This window comes from Myripristis murdjan, chromosome 13, assembly GCF_902150065.1.
Source record: "Myripristis murdjan chromosome 13, fMyrMur1.1, whole genome shotgun sequence".
Lineage (NCBI taxonomy): Eukaryota > Metazoa > Chordata > Actinopteri > Holocentriformes > Holocentridae > Myripristis > Myripristis murdjan.
The window spans coordinates 38,662,314-38,683,769 of NC_043992.1; the positions used below are offsets into that span (position 1 = coordinate 38,662,314).

Consider the following 21,456-nt stretch of genomic DNA (forward strand, 5'->3'; position numbering starts at 1 on the left):
ATTTTGGGTTACCTCAATATAATGCAAATAATCGCCCTGGTGGTTATTCGGGTGGGCGTTTAATACGCAAAATGGGTGCAGACCCCAGGCGTTTATAAGAACCAGGCGGATATTTGCGGCCGGGCGATTAATTGGTGAAATACGGTAATACCAAATCATAAAATTTATTTTAATTTTATAGTTTCTCCTGCATTTGTGGAGCACCACTTCTAACTGAATACAGAGAGTTCACAGAAATGCTATATTGACGTTAGTCTTGGTGTATTTTGTTAGACCATGACAAAACAAAACAGTGGAGTGTGGGTCCACAGGTTTTTAGCATCCAACCCCGCATTAACTTTTAGAAGTGTGCTGCTTTGCTCATGGGGAAAAAATGTGAAGAGCATTGCCCTTCTGAAAGTAACCTTCTACTCCACCTACATTAAAATGAATCATAAAAATGCATGAGTATGAAAATGTGTAATTGTGTGAGCAGACCCTTATTTTCCGTTCACTTTGTGCCTCTCCCTGCAGTATGCTCAGCAGTGGCAGCAGTACTACCAGAACCAGAGCCAGTGGAACCAGTATTACAGCCAGTACGGCGGCTACTCTGGACAGGGCAGCCAAGGCTCGTCATCCGGATCCCAGTAACTCAGCTCTGCTTCTGCGCCTCCACTCACCTGTATCCTGATATCCTGAACATCCAACTTGCCCTCTACAGTTAATTGATTTGTTTAGTCCCAGATACACTTGCTGCCCTTAACTGTCTTTGTCCTGTTAAATACAGTAGCATTCATTCCCTTCCAATCAGTGTACACATAAGATGTATACAGTTTGATATCTATTTTTTTTTTGTTTGTTTTGTTTTGTTTTGTTTTTTTACCGAATGAAGTCTTACTCTAACGAAGCAATGATCGTGTGGTGGTAGAGTATTGTTGGATGTTCAAAACATGTTATGAAAGTTATCCAGCATTATGCATTGAATGTGGACGTCTGAATTGCAAACTCCACATTTTATACATATTAAAGAATAAATTGTATATTCCTGGGACACATATAAGGTAGAGGAGAAAAAGTGACGGGGAAGAAAAGATACAGCTGTCTTTGCTTGTTTTGAGCTTAGCCAAGAACAAAATGCATGCTTTTCCCTTTCATAGCCCCTTTTCCCTCCTGCTCTTTATTTTTCTGCTTTTTACTTTTAGTTACCGAGTGACCACCTTGGGTTTATTTTTTTAATTTACGCCCAATAGAATTCAACATTATGTAACTTTTTTTTTTTTTTTTATAGTTGTTGATACTGAAGTATTTAATCGTCCATACAGTCTTTGATTAAGTAAAATATTTTGCCACTCCCATTGTAGTTGTGTGTGCACTCTTTTTTTTTTTAACTTTTTGTGATTGCTGTTCATCGAGTCTAGTAGTTCTATTTTGTTCTGTCAGATCTTTTTTTTTCTACCAGATAATGTAAATCTGATTATGACCAGTTACCCAAGCTCTGTGTCTTTATACAATAAAAGCAATTGTATACGCCTGTTGAAATTCTCAAGATCATTTTTTTTTTTTCGGTACCACTGAGTTTAGTGAGATACAACACACACACACACACAGTTTGATTGCTCATTCTCGGAGGATTTTCTCAAGTAATATGATTGACATCAAAAGGATAAAAAAAAAAAAAAAAAATTTAGCATTTAGCTAAAAATGATGTGCCAGTTTCTGAAATATGCTCTATTGCAGTCCCGCTGAATCTTGATTGCAGTTTTGTACAAATTAGGGAAAAAAAAAAAAAAAAACCTCTCTCCCTCTCTCTCTGTGTGTGTGTGTGTGTGTGTGTGTATATACATAGACACACACACACACACACACACACACACAAGCCTTTCTCCAAAATGGAAATTCACAAGTATAGTTGGCAAATGTAGTTGCCACATTCAGAACTGACCAGAATATGCTTGGAGGCTAGTGTTAATATCCACCTTGCTTCAGCTGTGTATGTAATGGGAAACCCTTATTTCATTGTTGTTATAACCAAATGGTTTGAGGCCTTAGAAAAGAAGCTTAGCACCAAAGAATGAAGTCACCTTGCAGTGAAATCAGGCGGTCATAAGTTAGGAAAACAGGTTTTTTGATGCCTGAACAGACAGAATTTTCCTGTTTGGCAGTGAGAAATGGCATGAACCAAAACATCCCAAGTGGTTATATTTATTCTAAACAGTCAGAGCCAAACTATTGACAAGGTTGGGGGGGGGGGGGGGGGGGGGGGGGGGAGTCTTAGAATCACACTTGAAATGTGAAGGAGTTCATAAATCAGAACTGGCTTTCATTCTAGTATCGCCGGCTGTAAGTCAAGGCCAACAGTCTGACACAGGTTTGAGCAGTGTCTTGGTCTTTTCATGTCCGTGTGGGAAGCTGCAGGAGACCAAGTGCTCAGTCTGGTTCTCTGCTCTTGTCTTTGTACAGATGCAGCTCTTCCATCTTTTCCAGCAGGCTAACAGGCATGGAGGAGCCTCGGGTTCTGTGGGGCAGGGTGTTCGCCTGGAGGATAGAGGAGAGAGCAGAGTGAATTCACTAAACTCCACTGGCGCTTAAAGCATGCATGTTCCCGTAAAATTTATGGAGCAGTTATTGTCCAGAATTGGCAAATTGGGGATCCCGAGGGTCAGGAAATTTCTTGAAAGTCTATTCCGTACATGGAAAGTCAGGGAATTTAATAAATTCATTGGACAAGTCATTAAATATCATGCAGTTTGTCAGCCTCAATTTAGAAAAAAAAACTCATAACCAGTTCAACAAACATGCATGTTTTCCATTGTGTGCGTTATGTTCATTTCCTAAGTAAACAGAATAATAAATGCGGCGACACCTTTGAATCTGAGGTATGCTTAAAACATTTTATTGTCATTGATAAAAGTGGGCTGATCTGCCTTATTTTGCATTGCTTCAACATAAATGTACTTGTTCCTAGAAAAAAAGTGAAACAAGGGGTAATATCTCAGCACTGTGGCAGATTTTTTTTTCTCTTGTATGAAAAACAAGTTCTGAACACCTGGCAGACTGAAGACTAAATGGCGAATGGAGATAAATCTAGTTCTTGGAAAAAGAGCCGGACAGTGCAATAATATTCCCTGGGTCTTCTTTGCTGAGTTTGTGTGTGTGTAACGGGGATATTAAACTAAGTTATGTAGTATGGAAGAGGGCTCTGATAATTATTCAGTCAGATTAGTCATTATTTCCTGGAGTGAGAAACTGTTATCCCAAAGCGCAGTATGAATTTAAGCGCCCACTTCCCTTGTCTGAGGTCACATCTCACCTTTCCCTGTGGGGAGGCGTACAGGAGATGGGCGTTGTGGTAGTTTCCCCTCTTGTCCTTTTTGTCGGGCATCCACACCCCAGGATCCGTCTGAGTGGAGCGGTCAGACAGCGTCGAATCCACCGTGTTGTTTCTCCTGTTAGAAATGCCCCTGTGGTCTGTCTCATTGCTTTGAGGGAAAACAAAAGCCTCATCTTCTGAACCTAAAGAGAAACACAAGTTATCAGTTCACTGGAACATGGGTCAGCGTGTAGACAGAGCTGTGTGTGAGCGTGTGTGGAGAGAGAGAGAGAGAGAGAGAGAGCGGCGTACTCCAGCTGTTGCCCTTGGTTCTGAGGTCAGGAGCAGGGGTGCAAGGGCACGAGCCACCTGAGACTTTGTGTTTCTTTGTGCACTCCATTCCCACCAGATCCCTGCAGTGTCTGTGACAGTTCATCCCGCAGTCTGAGGGAGGGAGATATGAGGCATTATATTGGAAGGGCTGTCCCTTTATTTGACCTTGTGTAGGCTGTCACCTGATTTCTCTGATAAAAAAAAAATGCATGAAATTGATGGATAATCTCAGAGGTTAAAGGAAATATTCTCCTCAAATACAAGAAATGATCATTTCCCTCTTCAACCTCGTGCAATCTGTCTGTTCAGTTAGTTTCTGTGTGATTTGGTGAGGTTTCCATCAGGGCTGGACAACATGACCCGAAAATTAAAATCTCGATTTTTTTCAAACTTTCACAATAGACAATTTTAGTCTAGAATTTTCTTGTTTTTCACAAACAACTATAATCAACTGAATCTTTTGAATCTTTGATCATGTGACAGATGATTTAATAATAATAATAATAATAATAATAATAATAAAACTTTATTTGTATAGCAGCTTTCATACAAGAATTGCAGCTCAAAGTGCTTCACAATAAAAAGAACATTTGAAAACATTAAATAAAACATCAAAAAGAATAAAACAGCACAGGGTGGAATTAAAACAGGAAAAGGCTAAAGACGAGAACTTTGAAATAAAACAAAAGATTCAAATAAAACAATAAAAGACAACATAGTGTGGAATGAAGTAGGAGCTAGTTAAAGGCTAGAGTGAAAAGGTAGGGTTTTTTTTTTTTTTTTTGAGTGCATGTCTAGATGAGTGAATTGGGGCTTGTTGGACCGAGTGCTCAGCAGCTTTGTTTCCCCACATTGTAATATTGTCAAAATCTCTATTTTATGATTAAGCTTTTTTTTTTTTTTTGCATTGATTTAAAACATAAATTCCAGTGAACCAGTTTAGTTGATTTATGCCTTGACCTACAGTGAGTCTGCACAGGTATTCACATGTGGAGCTCAAGCCATCAAAAATGTCCATGTGAAAAATCTGACAGCAATAGCTCTTTCCAAAAACAATGAAACAAATACCCGGCATAATGCATAACCCCTGAGACAATACATTTTGTTGGGAACTATTTCCTGCCCAAGAACACCAGCAAACTGACTCCATTCACCACCAAGGACAATGAATTTGGGGCTGATGGTCAACCAGTTTGCAGGTTGACTCTAAACTCTGCCAAAGGATAGATTCCATGGTCAGGGGGAAAATACTGCATTTTGGGCCTTTGATCTTTAACTTGATCTTATCAGATGTAAAGCGCCTTACCTTTACAGTGGTAGCCCTGTTTGTTGACTCCCCACAGCTAGAACAGAAGAGGCCATTGTTTTTAATTATTTACATATAAAACCACAAAGGTCACCACCCAAAAAAAACACACAGATGGCAAAGAGATACTCACAAAGCCACCGCAAGTGTCACAGAAAGTTGGCCGTTTGTATGTGATTTCGTGGAAGTTGTGCACGTCATTGAAATTGTAGCCCAGCTTAGCACACACAGACATTCCCCTCATGAAGTAAGAGGTGATTTCTTCACGGCTAATTTGCCCCTGCCTGGGTTGAAAATTTTAGTTAAAAAAAGAAAAGAAAAGAGAAAAACACAAAGTGAGTGACTATGAACTGAGGAAGGAAGGAAGGAAGCACGGCATACTGTTATTCTGATATGAAGCAGCTATAGCCTGCATGTCTTGTGCATCATTTTAGACACATTTCCCTTTAATTCAGCATTTCCCTTTCTTTTTTATCATATTGCACATTGTTTCCCCTCTTTCTTTGTTTGCAACCGCTTGCTTTGAATCAGCCCATGTGGGATAATTATAGTAGTGCTGAGCTGAATTGAGGTGAACTGAGCTGAATTATGAGACGCTGTCAGTTGGGTTTGGTGTGTTCCTGGTCAGAGGCCATGCTTTGCAGCTTCCTCACCTGTCAGTTTCGTGAGTACAGAAGGAGAAGGGGAAGTTGGCCGCTATTTTCTCAAAGTCCTCCAGGGCAATATAGCCATCCTGGTTCTGGTCGTAGTTTTTCATTATGGACTGCAGGGGGCAACAGGAGGAGCACACGTTTAATTTCACTTGCTGAGCGCCTCAGGAACAGTTAGTTCTGCTTTAGCCTACCCAGTAATAAGGAAGTGAAAGGCAAGAGGTTGCTGCAGACAGAGCCAGCGTTACATACTCACATCCACCATCTGTTTGACGTGTTTAGATATGGTGTCAGGATCGAGCCTCGGGGTGACCCCTGAGCCCCATTCTGCTACTACTGGTGGTTTAACTGGAGCGACGGGCTGGGAACAAAGACATGCTTAGAGATGAGATATGGAGGACTGCACACGTTAAAAAACACCCACCACATAACACACTTCCCTAACGTACAACACTTTGATGTGGCTAACTTTGATGTAATTTCAGCACTGAGTCTGTGCTTTTGTTTTTGTACCAGAAGAAGCACCACCCACAGAGCGCACAAATGTCCCACTCTTGTGAAAAAAAGATTAAGACAGATGTGAGGCTGATGGTGTAAAGATAAAGGTGCAAAATTATGAGATAAAATAAAGAGGAATATCCAGCTCCACTGACCTGGATCTTTGGGTTTTTGGGTTCCTTGGTGTAGGACAGCTCGTATATCTCATCCTCTGTGTAGTATAAATCTAGGGACAGCTGAAGAATGAAGAGAACATTCAAGACATGAACAACACTCTTCATGGGTGTCTCTGATTTTGATGATGATAGTGATGATGCCTCATACTGAGTCCTAAAAGCTTGTTTTGTTTTGTTTTTTTTAAAGTGCAAACATCTGCCAGTAGAATGAGATAATTCCACTTCTTTGTAGTGCTCATCAACATTATTATTTCTTTATATGTAAATAACGTGTCTCACTGTGAGAAGATGCAGAAGGTCCTTGTTGGCCTCAAAGGGCGGCGTGCAGCTGTGGATGGCCAGCAGGTCGTTGATGTTGCTGTAGAGGTGCTGCAGCTTGCTCAGGTTGATCTTGTCCTCCTCCAGATAGTCGGGCAGAGCCTCGTTCAGCGAGATCAGGTCCTTCAGGTGCACGCCCAGGATGGGCACCTTGAAGCCGCTGCACTCGTTATAAACCCGCCGGTAGTTGCTGTAGTTACTGCGGGAGGACAGAAGCTCTGTCATCTCACTCAGAGCCTGTCGAGAAGATAGAACGAGCAGGAAAATGTTAACGTGTTGGCCACCATGTTCACAGGGTTCCCACGGATCATGGAATCTCTGGAAAGTCACAGAATTTCGAAAAGTCTGTTCCAAACAGGGAATGACAGGGAAATGAATGAATTCTTTGGACAAGACATGTAATACAATGGAATTTTGCCAGCCTCGATTTAAAATAATCAGTCATTAGTTATTCACTAAACATGCAATTTATTTTCGATTTAGAAGTCTAATCTTTAATAAGACCTTGTAATTTGATTTGTGTTTAAACTTTTGATCAAGGAAAAAGAACTTCATGCTATATCTGTGTAAGTCATGGAAATTCAACATTTTAGTAATGGAGAATGTTATTTTGACAGAATAGGAACCCTGGCATTTGTCTCAATATGTGAAATTATAATTTTTCTCCCGGTGGTCATGGCTACAGTGTACATCAGGAAATTTTGGGAGATTATGATTAGGTTGCTTTTTACGCATAGAAGTAGTAAGAATAAATTAAAAAAGGGATAGAAACTGTATTACAAAGAAACCTCAAAGGGGATATAAAGTCATTGCACTCCAAAAGGAAACCAGAAGGCACTCCAAGAGCACAAACCTCCACAAACACTGAACAGTTCTAGAAATGACTGCTATCACTTAACCTTGCGAACATGCCCTTAGCAACTGAAACCAAGATATCAAGTTAGTTTCATAGTTGTGGCTAAAAAAGGCTTAACCATCCTATGGAAAAAAAATCCCAGGTCCGGATTACTGCCAAAATCTAATTCCTTGCTCCTTGGGCCAATGCCTATCTGTCCACCAAATCTCATGGAAATCCATTCATGTTGCTTACAGACAAGACAGAAAAACAAAACCACCTTGGCCGAGGTACAAAGAGCAATATCACCATAACAAGAAGACAGGCGGATCTGGCACAGAAACAAAATGACATCAAAGCTCATTGTGGAGGAGGATGTTGCAAGAATTTTGAAGAATTTTGTTTCATTATCATTGTTTCCTATAGTGAAGCAATCGACAATGGACTGATTCATGGTTAGGTGTAATGTTACAGTACCTTAGTGATGTCCGGAGGCAGCAGGTTGTAGGTGTCCTTGAGACGGGAGATTGAGCTGTGACACAGGCCTCCAGTCACTGCCATTAGAGTGTTGAAGTTCTGTAGAGTGCGTAGTTTCTGCAGAGGAAGAGGACAGAATTATCAGACTGAAAGTCAATTGTTTCCTATAAAAGAACTCAACGTGTACAGCTCTTGGAAGCCAGAGGAAAATCCCTCTTAGCCTCTTAAGCAGTTCTAGATGTTACTGAGGGCAACTTTGGCATGCTCGGATGCCACAGCCAGTTTACCTGCGCCACGTGAATGAACTTGGTGAAGACCTGGGCTCTCTGCTGGGCTGTGTGTCTGCTGAGTATCATAAGCTGGACCCACTGGGACACCCCATTACACATCATGACTGAACGCTCCAGCGCAGGGTTGTCCCTCACCGAGCCTCGCACCACGTAACTTCGGTAGTCCAGGAACTGACCGGTCAGAGGACAGCAGCGGCCAGGCAGGAGATCAACAGCTTAGTAGCAGTTTGTTTTTGCTCTGTGGTATACAACCACATCAGAACACTGATGCATACCAAATTTCACACAGCCATTACCCATCTTACTAGATATTAGAATACAGTAATTTATACTCTACCAAATCCATGTTTTTCTGCTGGGGCCAGACAACAACTCTAATAGTTTGTGGTAATTTTGCACCTTGTATCCATGACTTGCAGTGGTATCCATATTTTTTGACACTGCCATACTGACTCTCAAAGCAGCTTTCCATGATAACCCCAGACTTAAACATCAAGCAACCATGAACCAGGAAATGTCTGATTTTGAAGAAAGGAAAATATCTATATCTATATATCTATATCTATATATATATGTATATATAAGTGACCTTGAAGGAACATCCCCCACTCGCAAACCACTAAAGCCTGCCAGTACACTCCATTATGTGTCATTTCATGATCTTGTACTTCATCCTCAAGAAAAAAAGGTTCCTTATTCCCCGGCAGGTAAGATAACATTACAGCTACAAATTGCTGCTACTATTATTACATGTTTCTTTGTATTTTGCTAAGTATTGTACCATATTGTACCACTGTCCATCACTCACTCAGTGTTTGTTTTGGAAATGAATATGGGAATCAACATGATGGCATCAACAGAACAGTTCTCAGAACAGGTCACACCAAGTCATGGCTGAAATGATGCGGCGTTAAAAGCCCAGCAGTAATTCCTCCAGACTGAGCACAGCACTAAGCGGGAAGACGTTCTTGAACTCACTGAGACGTTACAGAAGTTCTTAAACTCCAGGTAGCTGAGGTGCTCGGCCATCTCGTCCGGCTCCATGTGGTCAAAGAGCAAAGACACTTTCCTCTTCTTCACGGAGGGCGAGGGCGCCTGGGATATGTTCTCATGAGGGTTTCTGCAAAAATAATGTCAAGCAAACATGACAAAAATAGCCAGCTTTCTATTTATAGCAATAGTGCTTGAGGCACGTTCAGGAAATGTAAATAGGTACAGCTCCTCCAGGGTGTGAGGGTAATTACAACAGGTCTCACATGCAAGAGGTGTCGATGAGCTGAGAATGTGATTCCTCTCCATCTGACCGAACCAGAGCCCACAGGTCCCCCTTGGTTTGCTCGAGGAGGGGGTCTGCTTCGAACACCATAGGGAACTGGCTGATCCACTGCCTTACCATGAAACAGGAAACATGTTTACTAACCACAAATATGGCAGCATAACTAGTCCTTACACATACATGTTGGTGTTGGTGTTTCCTGAAAAGGGCGCACACTAACCTGATGAGGTGGCAGATCTGCAGCCGTCTCGCTCCCCTCCTGTCAGATGGACAATCCTTACAAGTAAGAGAGAAAGTCAAGGATACCAACACACCGCAGAGCTACAGCAAAAAACGTCACCCGGCACCCTCCACACAGCAGCAGGGACACAAACTACAAATCAGCTTTGGGTACATAACAAGTGCAAAACAAAGCCAGGCCTGTTTCCTGATCATGGAGATTATTGGACATGTGATTGGGGGGGCAGTGAGCTGGGGGCCCCAGGGCGGGCTGGGGGAAGGGGGGCACGGCAGCGGAGGATATAGGCTGAGAAGTTTCTGGGCAAACGTCTGAGAGGGCACCACCCAGCTGTGCATCATCAGGGTCATGTGGACCAGCTGGGACCCTCTGGGGCTCGTCAGCTTCCCCTCAGAATCTGCAAGCAAAGCAAAGCGTTCCTGCTCAAAGATCACACCATGACAGTGATTAATTGGGAAAAAATAGATATAAATAAGGGTGGCATGGTGGGACCTCTGCGGGCTTCAGTTCAGTTCAATGCAATTGGCCTTGACAGTTTCTGAGTTGGGTTTTTATGTTTGTATGGCTTTCCTCCAGGCGCTCTGGATTCCTCACATTTTTCAAAAGCATGTACACCATGTACACACTGCAAAAACTCAAAATCTTACCAAGATTATTTGTCTTATTTCAAGTCAAAAATGTCTTATTCCTAGTCAAAATATCTCATTACGCTTAAAATAAGACATGATCACCTCAGAAGTAACTTGTTTTTAGACAATTGTCTCTTGTTTCAAGTGAAAATTTGCTTGTTTCATTGGCAAAATTTGTTTCTTGTTTCTAGCTAATTTTCACTTGTTTCAAGTGAATTTTCACTTGAAACAAGTGAAAATTGTCTAAAAACAAGTTACTTCTGAGGTGATCATGTCTTATTTTAAGTGTAATGAGATATTTTGACTAGAAATAAGACATTTTTGATTTGAAATAAGACAAATAATCTTGGTAAGATTTTGCGTTTTTGCAGTGGCATGTTGCTGGACCGTACATAATCATACCAATTTGGCAAATGATGTTGGCATTACACATTTGAAATCAATATTAATGTATTACCAGAACAAGTCTTGTGGCTCTGTAACTCTGTAACTTATGCAAAATGATGCAAATTTAACAGGTTTCAATAAGAGAGAGTCTGTGTCGGCCCTGTAATAGACTTACAACTTGTCCAGGCTGTGTCGCTGCCTTTCACCCAGTGCATGCTGGGATAGGATATACCTACCTGAAGACCTCTGAAGAAGAATAAGGTCTTTCTGTTTTAAGCCACATAGGACTGTTCACTGATGTAAAAAGCTTATGCTCTCCTACAAAGGGACAGGTGTGCAAGAAACATAAACGGTTCAACATCCGAGGAAACAGAGGCTTTCATTCATGAAGGTCTGAGGACCAAAATGACATTTAATGAAATAAGCCAAAATGACAAAACCACTAAATTGGTAAACGAGTGAATGCAGCCTGGGATGGGGGATGGAAGAAGCCACTGGTTTTGTTTTAAGGGGTTACATCACAAGCCCAAAAGGTTGAGAACCACTGGGTTAAAAAAAAAAAAAAAAAAAAGTGAATTAATGAAAAAAAAAAAAAAATGAACGTGTCAAATGTATGTTTTATTTAATTGCATAATTGATTGTCCCTCCTTTGTGTCACTGTCTGCCGGTCTCTGTGTCCCACATGGATATGGTGTATTTTTACTCTAATTTTATGTCTCCTGTGTCCCTGTTTTTCATGTATTATGACCCTTGTGTCCCTTTATGTATATTTTAATGTTTTTTTTTTAACATCATGCCAGCAATGTTAATTAATGTGCACTGTCCTCTCTAAATAAATAAATAAATAAATAAATAAGTATTTGCACCCAGCTTTCACCATGTATCATATGCTGTTATATATAGAGTGCTACTTCTACAGTCTGTTAAGGATTTTGGTAAAATGGGGATAAAAGGGGGACAAAAATAAGGGTCAGTGACCAATCTAATCATGATAAGTGTGTGTGTGAGTGTGTGTGTGTTTGTGTGTGTGGGAGAAGAGCCTGGGAAGAGCTGGCTGGCTGCTGCGGTCCAAAAGAACAAAGCCTGATTGTATGACGGCTCTCTGTCTCTCCCTCCCTGCCCTCTTCTCTTACCCTGGATTCCCTCCTCTGTCTCTCATTCCTCATTTATATAATCTGGAGGCGATACGGGGCAAAACCACAGGATGAAGTTTGGGGACTGTGAACACACACACACACACACACACACACACACACACACACAGAGACCAGCACTGACCGAAGCAGTTGAGACAGCGCTGTATGAGCTCATCCAGGCTGGCAGCACTGGCACTGGGGCTGGAGGTCGGGCTCTGCAGGGCCCGGCTGATGTCCTGAGGGCTGGGACATGTATTCCTCCTCCGCTGGACCAGCTTTCTGCTCTTCAACACACCAGGGCTCTCCACGTGGGGTTTCCTAAGGAAAAGTGCATACAAAGACACAGAGAGAGAAAGTGTGTGAGAAAGACAGGACCATAAATAGACATGAGCAGTGCAGCTCTGTGGTGAGCTAGTATAGGTCAACCTTTAAAAAAAAAAAAAAAACTCCTCTCCCCTGATCTGATAAGCTCTGCTGTAGCTGTTCGGCGCTCTGAACCATCACACCAGCAGGCAGAGCGATGGCACACGTTTACAGGAACCACACGACTCAAAACACGGAGCCCCAGCTGTTTGAAACGTCTTTTAATACGACAAAGATCAGCATGTTGGGCAGAATACAGGCACTCAATTTAAGATGTCTGTATAAATGTTGATATAACTGCTGGGGTCTTGCTTGATTTTGAAAATCTTACAAGAGCAGAGAGCAATGACTGATCATGGATTGGCCAATTCATGTCTGTTAACCCATTTCAGCAACAAAATAGACCACAATCCATATTTTGATGCACTGCAAAAAATCAAAATCTTACCAAGATTATTTGTCTTATTTCAAGTAAAAATGTCTTATTTCTAGTCAAAATATCTCATTACACTTAAAATAAGACATGATCACCTCAGAAGGAACTTGTTTTTAGACAATTTTCACTTGTTTCAAGTGAAAATTTACTTGAAACAAGTTAAAATTTGCTAGAAACAAGAAACATATTCTGCCAATGGAACAAGCAAATTTTTACTTGTGACACAAGTGAACAAGTAAAAATTAGCTTGTTCCATTGGGACCAAATTTTAACTTGTTTCAAGTAAATTTTCACTTGAAACAAGAGAAAATTGTCTAAAAACAAGTTACTTCTGAGGTGATCATGTCTTATTTTAAGTGTAATGAGATATTTTGACTAGAAATAAGACATTTTTGACTTGAAATAAGACAAATAATCTTGGTAAGATTTGACTTTTTGCAGTGTGTAAATGTTTTCCATTTAGATCATGGCCTCAGTTTAAAAAGCTGTTATTGTAATAATTCTCACTTCCCCCCCATACTTTTTGCAGGTAAATTTGTATTGTTTATTTCAATCTTGCAGATAAAATGAAGGAAGACAGACCCTGCCTTTAGCATCAATATCATTTTCTGGCCTGGTTTTGATCGAGGGTGTGTCCTCCTCACCATCACCGCCACATTTAGTTGTTGAAAGCTATGAAACTAACACCCTTACACTGCAAAAACGCAAAATCTTACCAAGATTATTTGTCTTATTTCAAGTCAAAAATGTCTTATTTCTAGTCAAAATATCTCATTACACTTAAAATAAGACATGATCACCTCAGGAGTAACTTGTTTTTAGACAATTTTCACTTGTTTCAAGTGAAAATTCACTTGAAATAAGTGAAAATTAGCTAGAAACAAGAAACAAATTTTGCCAATGAAACAAGCAAATTTTCACTTGAAACAAGAGACAATTGTCTAAAAACAAGTTACTTCTGAGGTGATCATGTCTTATTTTAAGTGTAATGAGATATTTTGACTAGTAATAAGACATTTTTGACTTGAAATTAGACAAATAGTCTTGGTAAGATTTTGAGTTTTTGCAGTGTGATTACAGCGTGTGTCTGTGTCCCCCAGGAAATGATTTTTTCGAGAGACAGCGCACACACAAGCAAGGCATGAACTGGTGGAAGCAGTTTAACAAGTCATACAAATCTCTTATAAAAATATACATATTTATTACCCCACCAACTGCAACTAGGCCTTGTCAGAGATCCATCCTGATGGAGGCCTTGTCACTGAAAGCGTTTGGTGAATGTTAATAAATTTAAATACAGTATAAATATGTACATTGCATATTTATTTTGCATGAGAAGAGTTGTGCTACTTATTTTCCTCTTGAATGGCCTGGAAATGGTAAAACACTGGTGCCATGGTCAGATTGAGTGTGAGAGTGTGGGGTTTTCGCCCTGGTGAGAAACAGGGTGTAACGCGCAGCACTGTGTCACTGTGTGGTCTGTTTCTGTCGCTGCTGTGATGACATTACCAGGAAACACCATCGACTTCACAGAATCTGCAACAAGTTCCCTGAATGACCAGACCTACATCCCCTTCTGTGAAGCTGCCTTTGTCTGTGTGCACACACACACACACAGACTAAAACACATACATCCACATTTTATTCACACACACACACACACACACGCACAGCAAGCACGTTCCATTGCTTTATGCACAACACATGAGCAGACACCCATGGCTGCACAGTTTCATACAGGCTTGCGGGTGACGTTTGGTAGTCTATTTATACCACGAGCTCTCCTCCTGTGTGTACGTGCTGTTCCATGCTGCTGTCACAGCATCACTTAGCAATACCCCCCCACAACACACACACACACACACACACACACACACACACACAGCTAGTCAGGGCTGTAGACACCCTGATGGTGGTCTTCACTGTTGACCCTATCACACTGCCAGTCACCGGCCTGGCTCCAGCGTGCAGGTCAGGTTTTGGAAGCCGACTGGGCCCGTCTCCCCTCCCCTCCCTTCCCCTCCTCCTCCTCCTCCTCCTCCTCCTGTTTTTTGCCTCATGATACCAGCTGGTGATTGAGTTCACAACACCAACAGCGCACGCGTAGCATCACTGGCCGTCCTGCAGGATCATTTAGACAGCGATAAACAGGATCACAGCAAACAGGAACATGAGCACCGCGGTGCACAAACCGGGGTTTTGGAGATTAGAACCAACAGAGGGTTTGCAAACGGTACCCGGAAAAATGACGAATACCATAATTTCACTTTTGGCATTTTACTTCATGGCATTCTGTTTTGATTTTGACTGCTTTAAATTATAGTGAACCTCGTCTGGTGAATATTTGACTTTTGTTACTTTTGTCTTCTCCCTGCCTACAGTCTTCTCAGATGGGACTCCTTAGGGGCAAAATCCCCTCAACTGGGCATCCATGGTCTATTGCACATGCATTTTGTCCAGGGTTCTTGACATGAAAACATTTGGGAACTCCTGCATTAGGATAGCGTGCCCATGTGTGACGAGGTAAACAAGCACGGATGCAATTTCCGGAAAGTCGAAGGGGCAAAAAGTCTATTTGTGGACATGGAAAATCAATGAATATATGTACAATTATATGTATGTATAGGTTATAGGGTGTTTAAAATTTTGGTCAAGGGAGAAAAAAATATGATGTTACTAAGGTCTAGGTATTGGCAAGCACCTCAAGATACAATATGCATCATGATTTTTGAATTTTTATCGCTTAACTGACTGAAAATGTATAACTACGTCAAGAAATACAACTTATCCTACGACAATACATTAAACCCTGGGTAGACCAATAAAATAGGCAACATATCAAATTAAAAATCTTATAAGTAGCTGACTCATAACAGTTTTAGCACAGTGTGTCTACTTGATGATATCATAACATTGTATGGAAATAAAGTGCAGAGGTGATACATGTCAATATAAAGGGATACAGAATTGATACAGAATTGGAAGAAAACATTTTGCTATTTATTTTTAGTTTGCTCGTTTATTTAGATGGAGACAATGCAAATGTATATAGATATCAGTTCTATCGTGCATGTCATGTTTATATAGGTCATGGAAAATTCAAGATTTTAGTCATGGGAAGTTATGGAAAAGTCAGGGAGTTTTATATTTTAGACTCAAGAGTGATGGGGGTTCATTTTTGCTAAGCTGGAGCCACCTGTTTGAGGTTTACAGTCAAGAGTCTGGCTGACGCTCATGTCAGCTCTACCTTTAGACTGTTAGTCACGTCGTTCTCCGAGTGCCCTTTACAATCTTTCATCTCTCTTTCTCTTTGACTCAGCCTGAATCCACCACCATCTCTGAGGGCTGCGACACATACCAGGAGACACACGCTGCTGTGAGCACAAGTGCTGAGGGAAATGTTCGTGTTCGTGTTGTGACGTTTGGGAGGGAATTTCCCCCAGGTGCTGAGCCGGTAATGCACAGTAAGGCAATCAATGATCTCTTTTCTGTGTAAGTGAGGCCGCCCAGCTGAAGGCACTCGTGTCTTTGGGGCTGGTAAATAGTATCGCCGTGTAGGTGGACTCTCATGCAAATCCAAACACAACTGGCCTCACTGTTTGGTGCATTTGCATTCACCTTTTCCTAGAGTAAGATACGGATCCTGAGTAAATTTAACAATACTCCCACTGTATTTCACAGCCGTCCATGCAATGTCCCCTCTGTGAAAAAAAACCCTGTCATATTTCGTAGTTGTCTTTATCTGCTTCCCTCCTATCGTTGATATAAGTTGGTTTTATTTCAGCAACACCACTCAGACCTCCTTTTCCTCCTTGACTCCTCCTTCACCCGCTCTTTTCTCTTCCTTCATCCTTGCTCTATTCATGCCATTCAGAAAATAGCTTCTCCTTTTTTCTTAGGAAATCCCCCTCTCACTCCCTTTCCCATCCGTGTCACGGCTCCTGGCTACAGATTCAGCCCCCCCCCTCCCTGTTCTCTCCCTCACACACACACACACACACACACACACACACACACACACACACACTGGTAGGGGGGGGATATGCAAATTCCTCTCTTTCTTTCCTTAATTGATTAATTGAAGCCAGGGCCTTTGAAGGCCTTGTTTGTGTGCTGCTCTTTCTCCCTCGGCCCCTCTCACAACCTGGAATCTTGTTCCCTCTGCATCACGGGACACATCCACTGCAATGAGCCATTCATCCGTTTGGTCCAACATGAAGTGACTGTACCAGCCTTTGTACTTATCAGCAGAAACTGTTTCAAATGTCCATAAAGTTCTTCAACGTCAGCTGGTTTGGAATCAACAGGTATCAGTCAGAACACAATGAAATCACGCCTACACTTTTCCTCTTTGAAAACAAACTCCCTGTGATTTCATTGTAATTACCTGCATCAGTAATTTAGTTTGTTTCCCTTATTATTTTTTTTAACCATTTTTCAACCGTTTTTTTTTTTTTTTTCACTCATACAGATTGCATGTCTCCTTTCCTTTTTGCATTCCTGTTTTCCGGTCCTTTTTTTTTTTTTTTTTTTTTTGGATGATTTGTGCAACTGAATGAAATCAGAAGCGGTTACTATGTGCTGATTTCTCATTCTTTTTCTGGCACTTTCTCTTGTGTCAGGTAGACAGGACATAGAGAGGGACGACACGGGATGAAGAGACCCCATCACATTTCCATTTTAGATGCTTTAGCCCACATCGGGACATCTTGCTGATTTAAAACATCTAAGCACCTCAGGGGACACAATTCCATCAGTCCACCTTAAACTAAGGTAACTGCCATATCGTGTCTGACTACCTTAAAGTCTACATGAGCCCTTAGTTCCAGGCAAATCTGATAAGAGCTGTGGTCACAACCACCGAAGTAAAGAAAAAGCACAGACTGCTTATGCTACAGTTTCTCACCAATTAACAGTAAAGAAGTATCAAATGCAAATATGATGACCAAAACAGTAAAGCATGATCTGTAGTCTTATGTCACAGCAAGTCCATGCAGATTAGCTCCACAGAATAAATTGCAATGGAAAGGTGAGCTGGAAGCTGTTGACACACGCAACTATGAACACAAGTGAGGAATGTGCAGTACGTACAAATCATTAGTCCAGCTGACACCATTCCTCACTCATATGCAGGTCAAACACATTAGCAACAGACTGTGTGACTGGTACGTCTGCAGCCGGTTTTAACAAGCGAGCTCCCTTGCAGGCTGCACACTGAGCGTAAAATAAAACTTAAATGACCTCCTTTTTCCAGGCTTCTCAACAACCTTCACACAAACCACACTGTACCTCCGACAACCTCAGGCTTCACACATCCCAGCTACGCACACACAAGGCTTGCTGACACATCTTGGTACTTCACACTGCAAACACTTGCAAAGAAACAGACATGCAAAGTGGGTCTGAGTGCACCAGACTTTGTCCCCGTGCACCCTCTCTCTCTTTTTTTTTTTTTTTTTTTCATTACCTCTTGGTTTTGTTCATCGCAGATGTCTTCTCCAAGGCACTCCTTCTCTGCTGAAGATCCACACTTGGGCATCTGTGTCCCTCACAGCTCCATGGATGACCCTGCTCCTCCTCCACCTCCTCCTCTTTCTGCTGCTCTGCGTCCTCTATGTGTTTATGTGCCCAGGACAACAGGAGCGGGTACGGGGCTGAGAACTGCTGGGGGTGAGGGCTGCCCGCCTACCACTCATCTACTGGACTAGCCTGCACACTTCAACCCAGCTCCTATCAGTCCACTGCGAATGTCAGTCAACCTCTCTGCTCTCTCTCCGCTCTCTGGAGATATCTATCAACCACAAATTAGCAACAAAACTGAACTTACACTCCCTCAGCTAAATGACAGACACAAGAGAAAAGCCTCAGCCGGGTCCGAGCCTCACCAACGAGCCAAAGTCATTCACTTGTCAGTCCTCTCTTTGACATAAACAAGTCAGCATCTTAAATGGAGGAACTGGCTCTGACAGATAGGGGAACTCACATCATTTGTGTGTGTGTGTGTGTGTGTGTGTGTGTGTGCGTGTGTGTGTGTGAGTGTTTGTGTGTAAGGGGGAGGGGAGAGGAAAGAAATGCTCAGCGCAGAGGAGAGAAACAGTAAACATAAGCAGAGTACCAATAGAGGAAGGAGGAGGAGAGTTTCAACGAGACAGTGATGAGCAATCAACTGAGTGCCACTGAACCTCAGGAAGCAACATCTGTGGTTCTTCTTTCAGAGCATCAAAAGAGCGAGGCCCCGCCTGCCGCTTTTTGACACAGCTTTAATCGAAGAGAATGAATTCTGCAAAACGTTAGAAAATCTGATCACATGTCTGGATTCAGTCCTTGAATGTTCATTTGTTCTTGCATGATCTCCCAAATCACTCCTGCCATCCTGATTTCTTCCTTTTTTTTTTTCTTAAAACTCGCTCTGTCATTTCTCTGTCCATCTCTTGGGGTGATTACACAGGGAGGCAGTGTTTGTGCTTCTGAATGTAACTGTGCAGCTGGACAGAGGGACTCAAAGGCATCCTTGTTTAAACACACCAAGAGGAAGAGGGGACCGAACAGGGGACATTAATGTCCCCGAGGCTGCAGAGGTGGCTGCATGCTGGAGGAAGCTGAGCTGGTGGGGGCTGGGGGGGGGGCACGAGATGGCATTTAAAGTTAGGGAAGATGCACAAGTCCATGTCCAAACACCTCAAATGCATTTGGATTTGCATTAGAAAGAAGCTCAGAGAAGCCGGGCTTATGCTTCATATAAATGTCACTGACCACACATGGAAAGGGAAAAAAAAAACAACAAAAAAAACACTCAATGTCCTTTCCTGGCAGTGTGGCAATCTTACTGTAATTTTAAGCAATGCTTTCTCTCAAACAGGAAGAGTTGCACACAGCTCAGCGAGGGCTATTTTGCTACACATTTCTAATTAGGTGAAAAAACACATAGTAGCCCTAATATAACAGCTTTCAGTTTTAACACAGTGCAAACCTGTAACCTGTGTGTGAGACAGACAGGGGATTTTTTTTTTTTTTTTTAACTGTATGGCTGCTGTCTCGCCTCTGTGTGTGTAAGTGTGAGTGTGTGTGTGTGTGTGTGTCGGTTCAACCCCCTCCCCCTCGCCCCCATGGCTGACGAATGCAAATTTGTAGTGTGGAAAGAAGAGTTGCTGAACGTTGCCACCGTGCGGCCGGACGCAGTTACTGCAGGTTAATGGGGGTTCATGAGTTGGCAAAAAAAACAAGCCGCAGGCCGCTTCTGAATCAGGACTCCGACTCCCAGCATTCAAGTTCGTTCTGCTTCAGTGGCGTATCCCCCCCCCCACCCCTCCCCGGCCCTCCCCGGCCCTCCTCTCTCCTCCGCCTGCCGGAGTTGTAGCCCGGAGCTGCGGTCCAAGCCAAGTGACATCCTCCTCCACCTCCAGATGTTGTTGCTATGGGAGATGGGCGCGAGGCAGAGCATGCTGCAAGATGACAGATGGAGACTGAGGAGGTAAAGCTGCACACGCTGTCATGTGTGTGTGTGTGTGTGTGTGTGTCTGCTCTTTCTGTCTGCTGCATCTCTGCTGTCTGAATGACCGGGAGGGGTGTGTGTGTGCCACTCATGCAGATCCATCTGCTTCCCTCTGGAACGTAGTTACGTTTTTGCAGACCGCACTGTTCGTGTTTTTCTTTATGATCCCGAGAGCAATGAGAGGCTGCGGGTTAGAATGATGATCAATTAAAGCATTACAGTCAGATTCTAACATTTTTTTTTTACATGCCATAAGCAGGGTATGCATGGGGATGTCTGTATACTGCAAAAATAATACTCTGTCACACTACTTATTATTATTAATACTTATTATTATAGCCTGGTGTATTATAGACATATCATAGGCAGGGTATGGAGTAGACAGTTTGTGCCAGTGACTAAAATGTTTTTTCAGACCACAGAGAGGCTTGTTCAGGCTGGACAGGGAGGCACTTTGGACATTCAGCATCTTATGCATATACACACATCCCCCATACACACACACACACACACACACACACACACACACACTGTAGCCACACCTCCACTCACACACACCTTTGCTTCTCCTGCAGATCTTACTGATCAGACTGTTTCATAAAACAAATCACAAGGATGGCTTCACTTTGGTCAAATGTCTCAAAATGGACTTTTTGGACTCATGCCCGCTCACGATAATATGGCGCAGGATAATCCCTTTTAAGTCTGTGATTTTTTTTTTTTTTTCCGTCTGAATGCAGTGACAGCATATGCTATCACAATTATATTGCTGCTAATTACAGTTTTTATTGCTGTAAAATATTTTTTTAGGTCTTAACAGAAATGCATAAAAGCTTTTGAAGCAGCTCAGTTTTATGGGACAGTGTGAAAGAGCACTGGGGTCGTTTTCAGCGGCTCCAAAGGCCTGACATCATGTCTGTGTGGAGCCTCAGTATCTTCACACTGTGGGAGAACACCCATCATATCCACTGCGCTGTGTGTGCCGAGCTGCACGTTCAGGTTTGCTTTGATCCGGCGGATCTGTGGCTGATTCAGTGCTGAAGCTGTTTTTGAGCTCAGAGGAGCTGACTGGCTGGAGAGGAGCCGGTCCCTATGAGGCTCATATTCAACAATTTCCTGTTTAGAAATGACTCAAACCTGAAAAGTGAAACACGATGAAGTTTTAAATTGAGTGTCGGGCAAAATTTAATCAGACAGCTATGAGAGATTGCCACGGTGCAACTTCCCCATCATGCATCTGTCCTGCGTTACTGCTGCAAACACCATGACAGCCTCTTCCTTCCCAAACACTGCACAGCTGACGGGCCCATCATAACACAACCCTAAC

General features: G+C 42.3%; 2 protein-coding genes across 4 annotated transcripts in view; one reads left to right on the forward strand and one right to left on the reverse strand.

Annotated features, from left to right (window-relative positions):
- hnrnpul1 (heterogeneous nuclear ribonucleoprotein U-like 1) overlaps positions 1-1,514 on the forward strand; it is a 14,771-nt gene extending 13,257 nt beyond the window's left edge. For both annotated transcript variants that reach the window (XM_030067178.1, XM_030067179.1), the window contains one exon: positions 514-1,514. In XM_030067178.1, the coding sequence (XP_029923038.1) occupies positions 514-630 (117 nt within the window). In that variant the 3' untranslated portion in view covers positions 631-1,514. The remainder of the gene's footprint in view (positions 1-513) is intronic.
- rasgrp4 (RAS guanyl releasing protein 4) lies at positions 1,357-18,580 on the reverse strand. Of its 2 annotated transcripts, XM_030067180.1 has the most exons (17): positions 18,105-18,580; positions 11,981-12,156; positions 9,972-10,083; positions 9,669-9,731; positions 9,429-9,560; positions 9,151-9,292; positions 8,170-8,343; positions 7,883-7,999; positions 6,532-6,807; positions 6,232-6,312; positions 5,835-5,939; positions 5,582-5,691; positions 5,062-5,212; positions 4,929-4,965; positions 3,602-3,733; positions 3,290-3,492; positions 1,357-2,514 (listed from the first exon to the last, which is right to left on the reverse strand). In XM_030067180.1, the coding sequence occupies exons 1-17, from the start codon at positions 18,119-18,121 to the stop codon at positions 2,407-2,409; spliced, it is 2,136 nt and encodes a 711-aa protein (XP_029923040.1). In that variant the 5' UTR covers positions 18,122-18,580; the 3' UTR covers positions 1,357-2,406. The 2 variants fall into 2 exon arrangements, with proteins under 2 accessions (XP_029923040.1, XP_029923041.1); XM_030067181.1 differs by lacking the exons at positions 11,981-12,156; positions 18,105-18,580 and adding an exon at positions 10,878-10,932.
- Between the last annotated feature and the right edge of the window lie 2,876 nt (positions 18,581-21,456).

What these genes read in the sequence shown, in the direction of transcription:
- rasgrp4 (XM_030067180.1), bottom strand. An exon ending in CAGATCTGCCACCTCATCAG is followed by an intron (nt 9,561 to 9,668) that starts GTTAGTGTGCGC and finishes TTTCATGGTAAG; the next exon opens with GCAGTGGATCAGCCAGTTCC. An exon ending in AGAACTTCTGTAACGTCTCA is followed by an intron (nt 8,344 to 9,150) that starts GTGAGTTCAAGA and finishes CTGACCGGTCAG; the next exon opens with TTCCTGGACTACCGAAGTTA.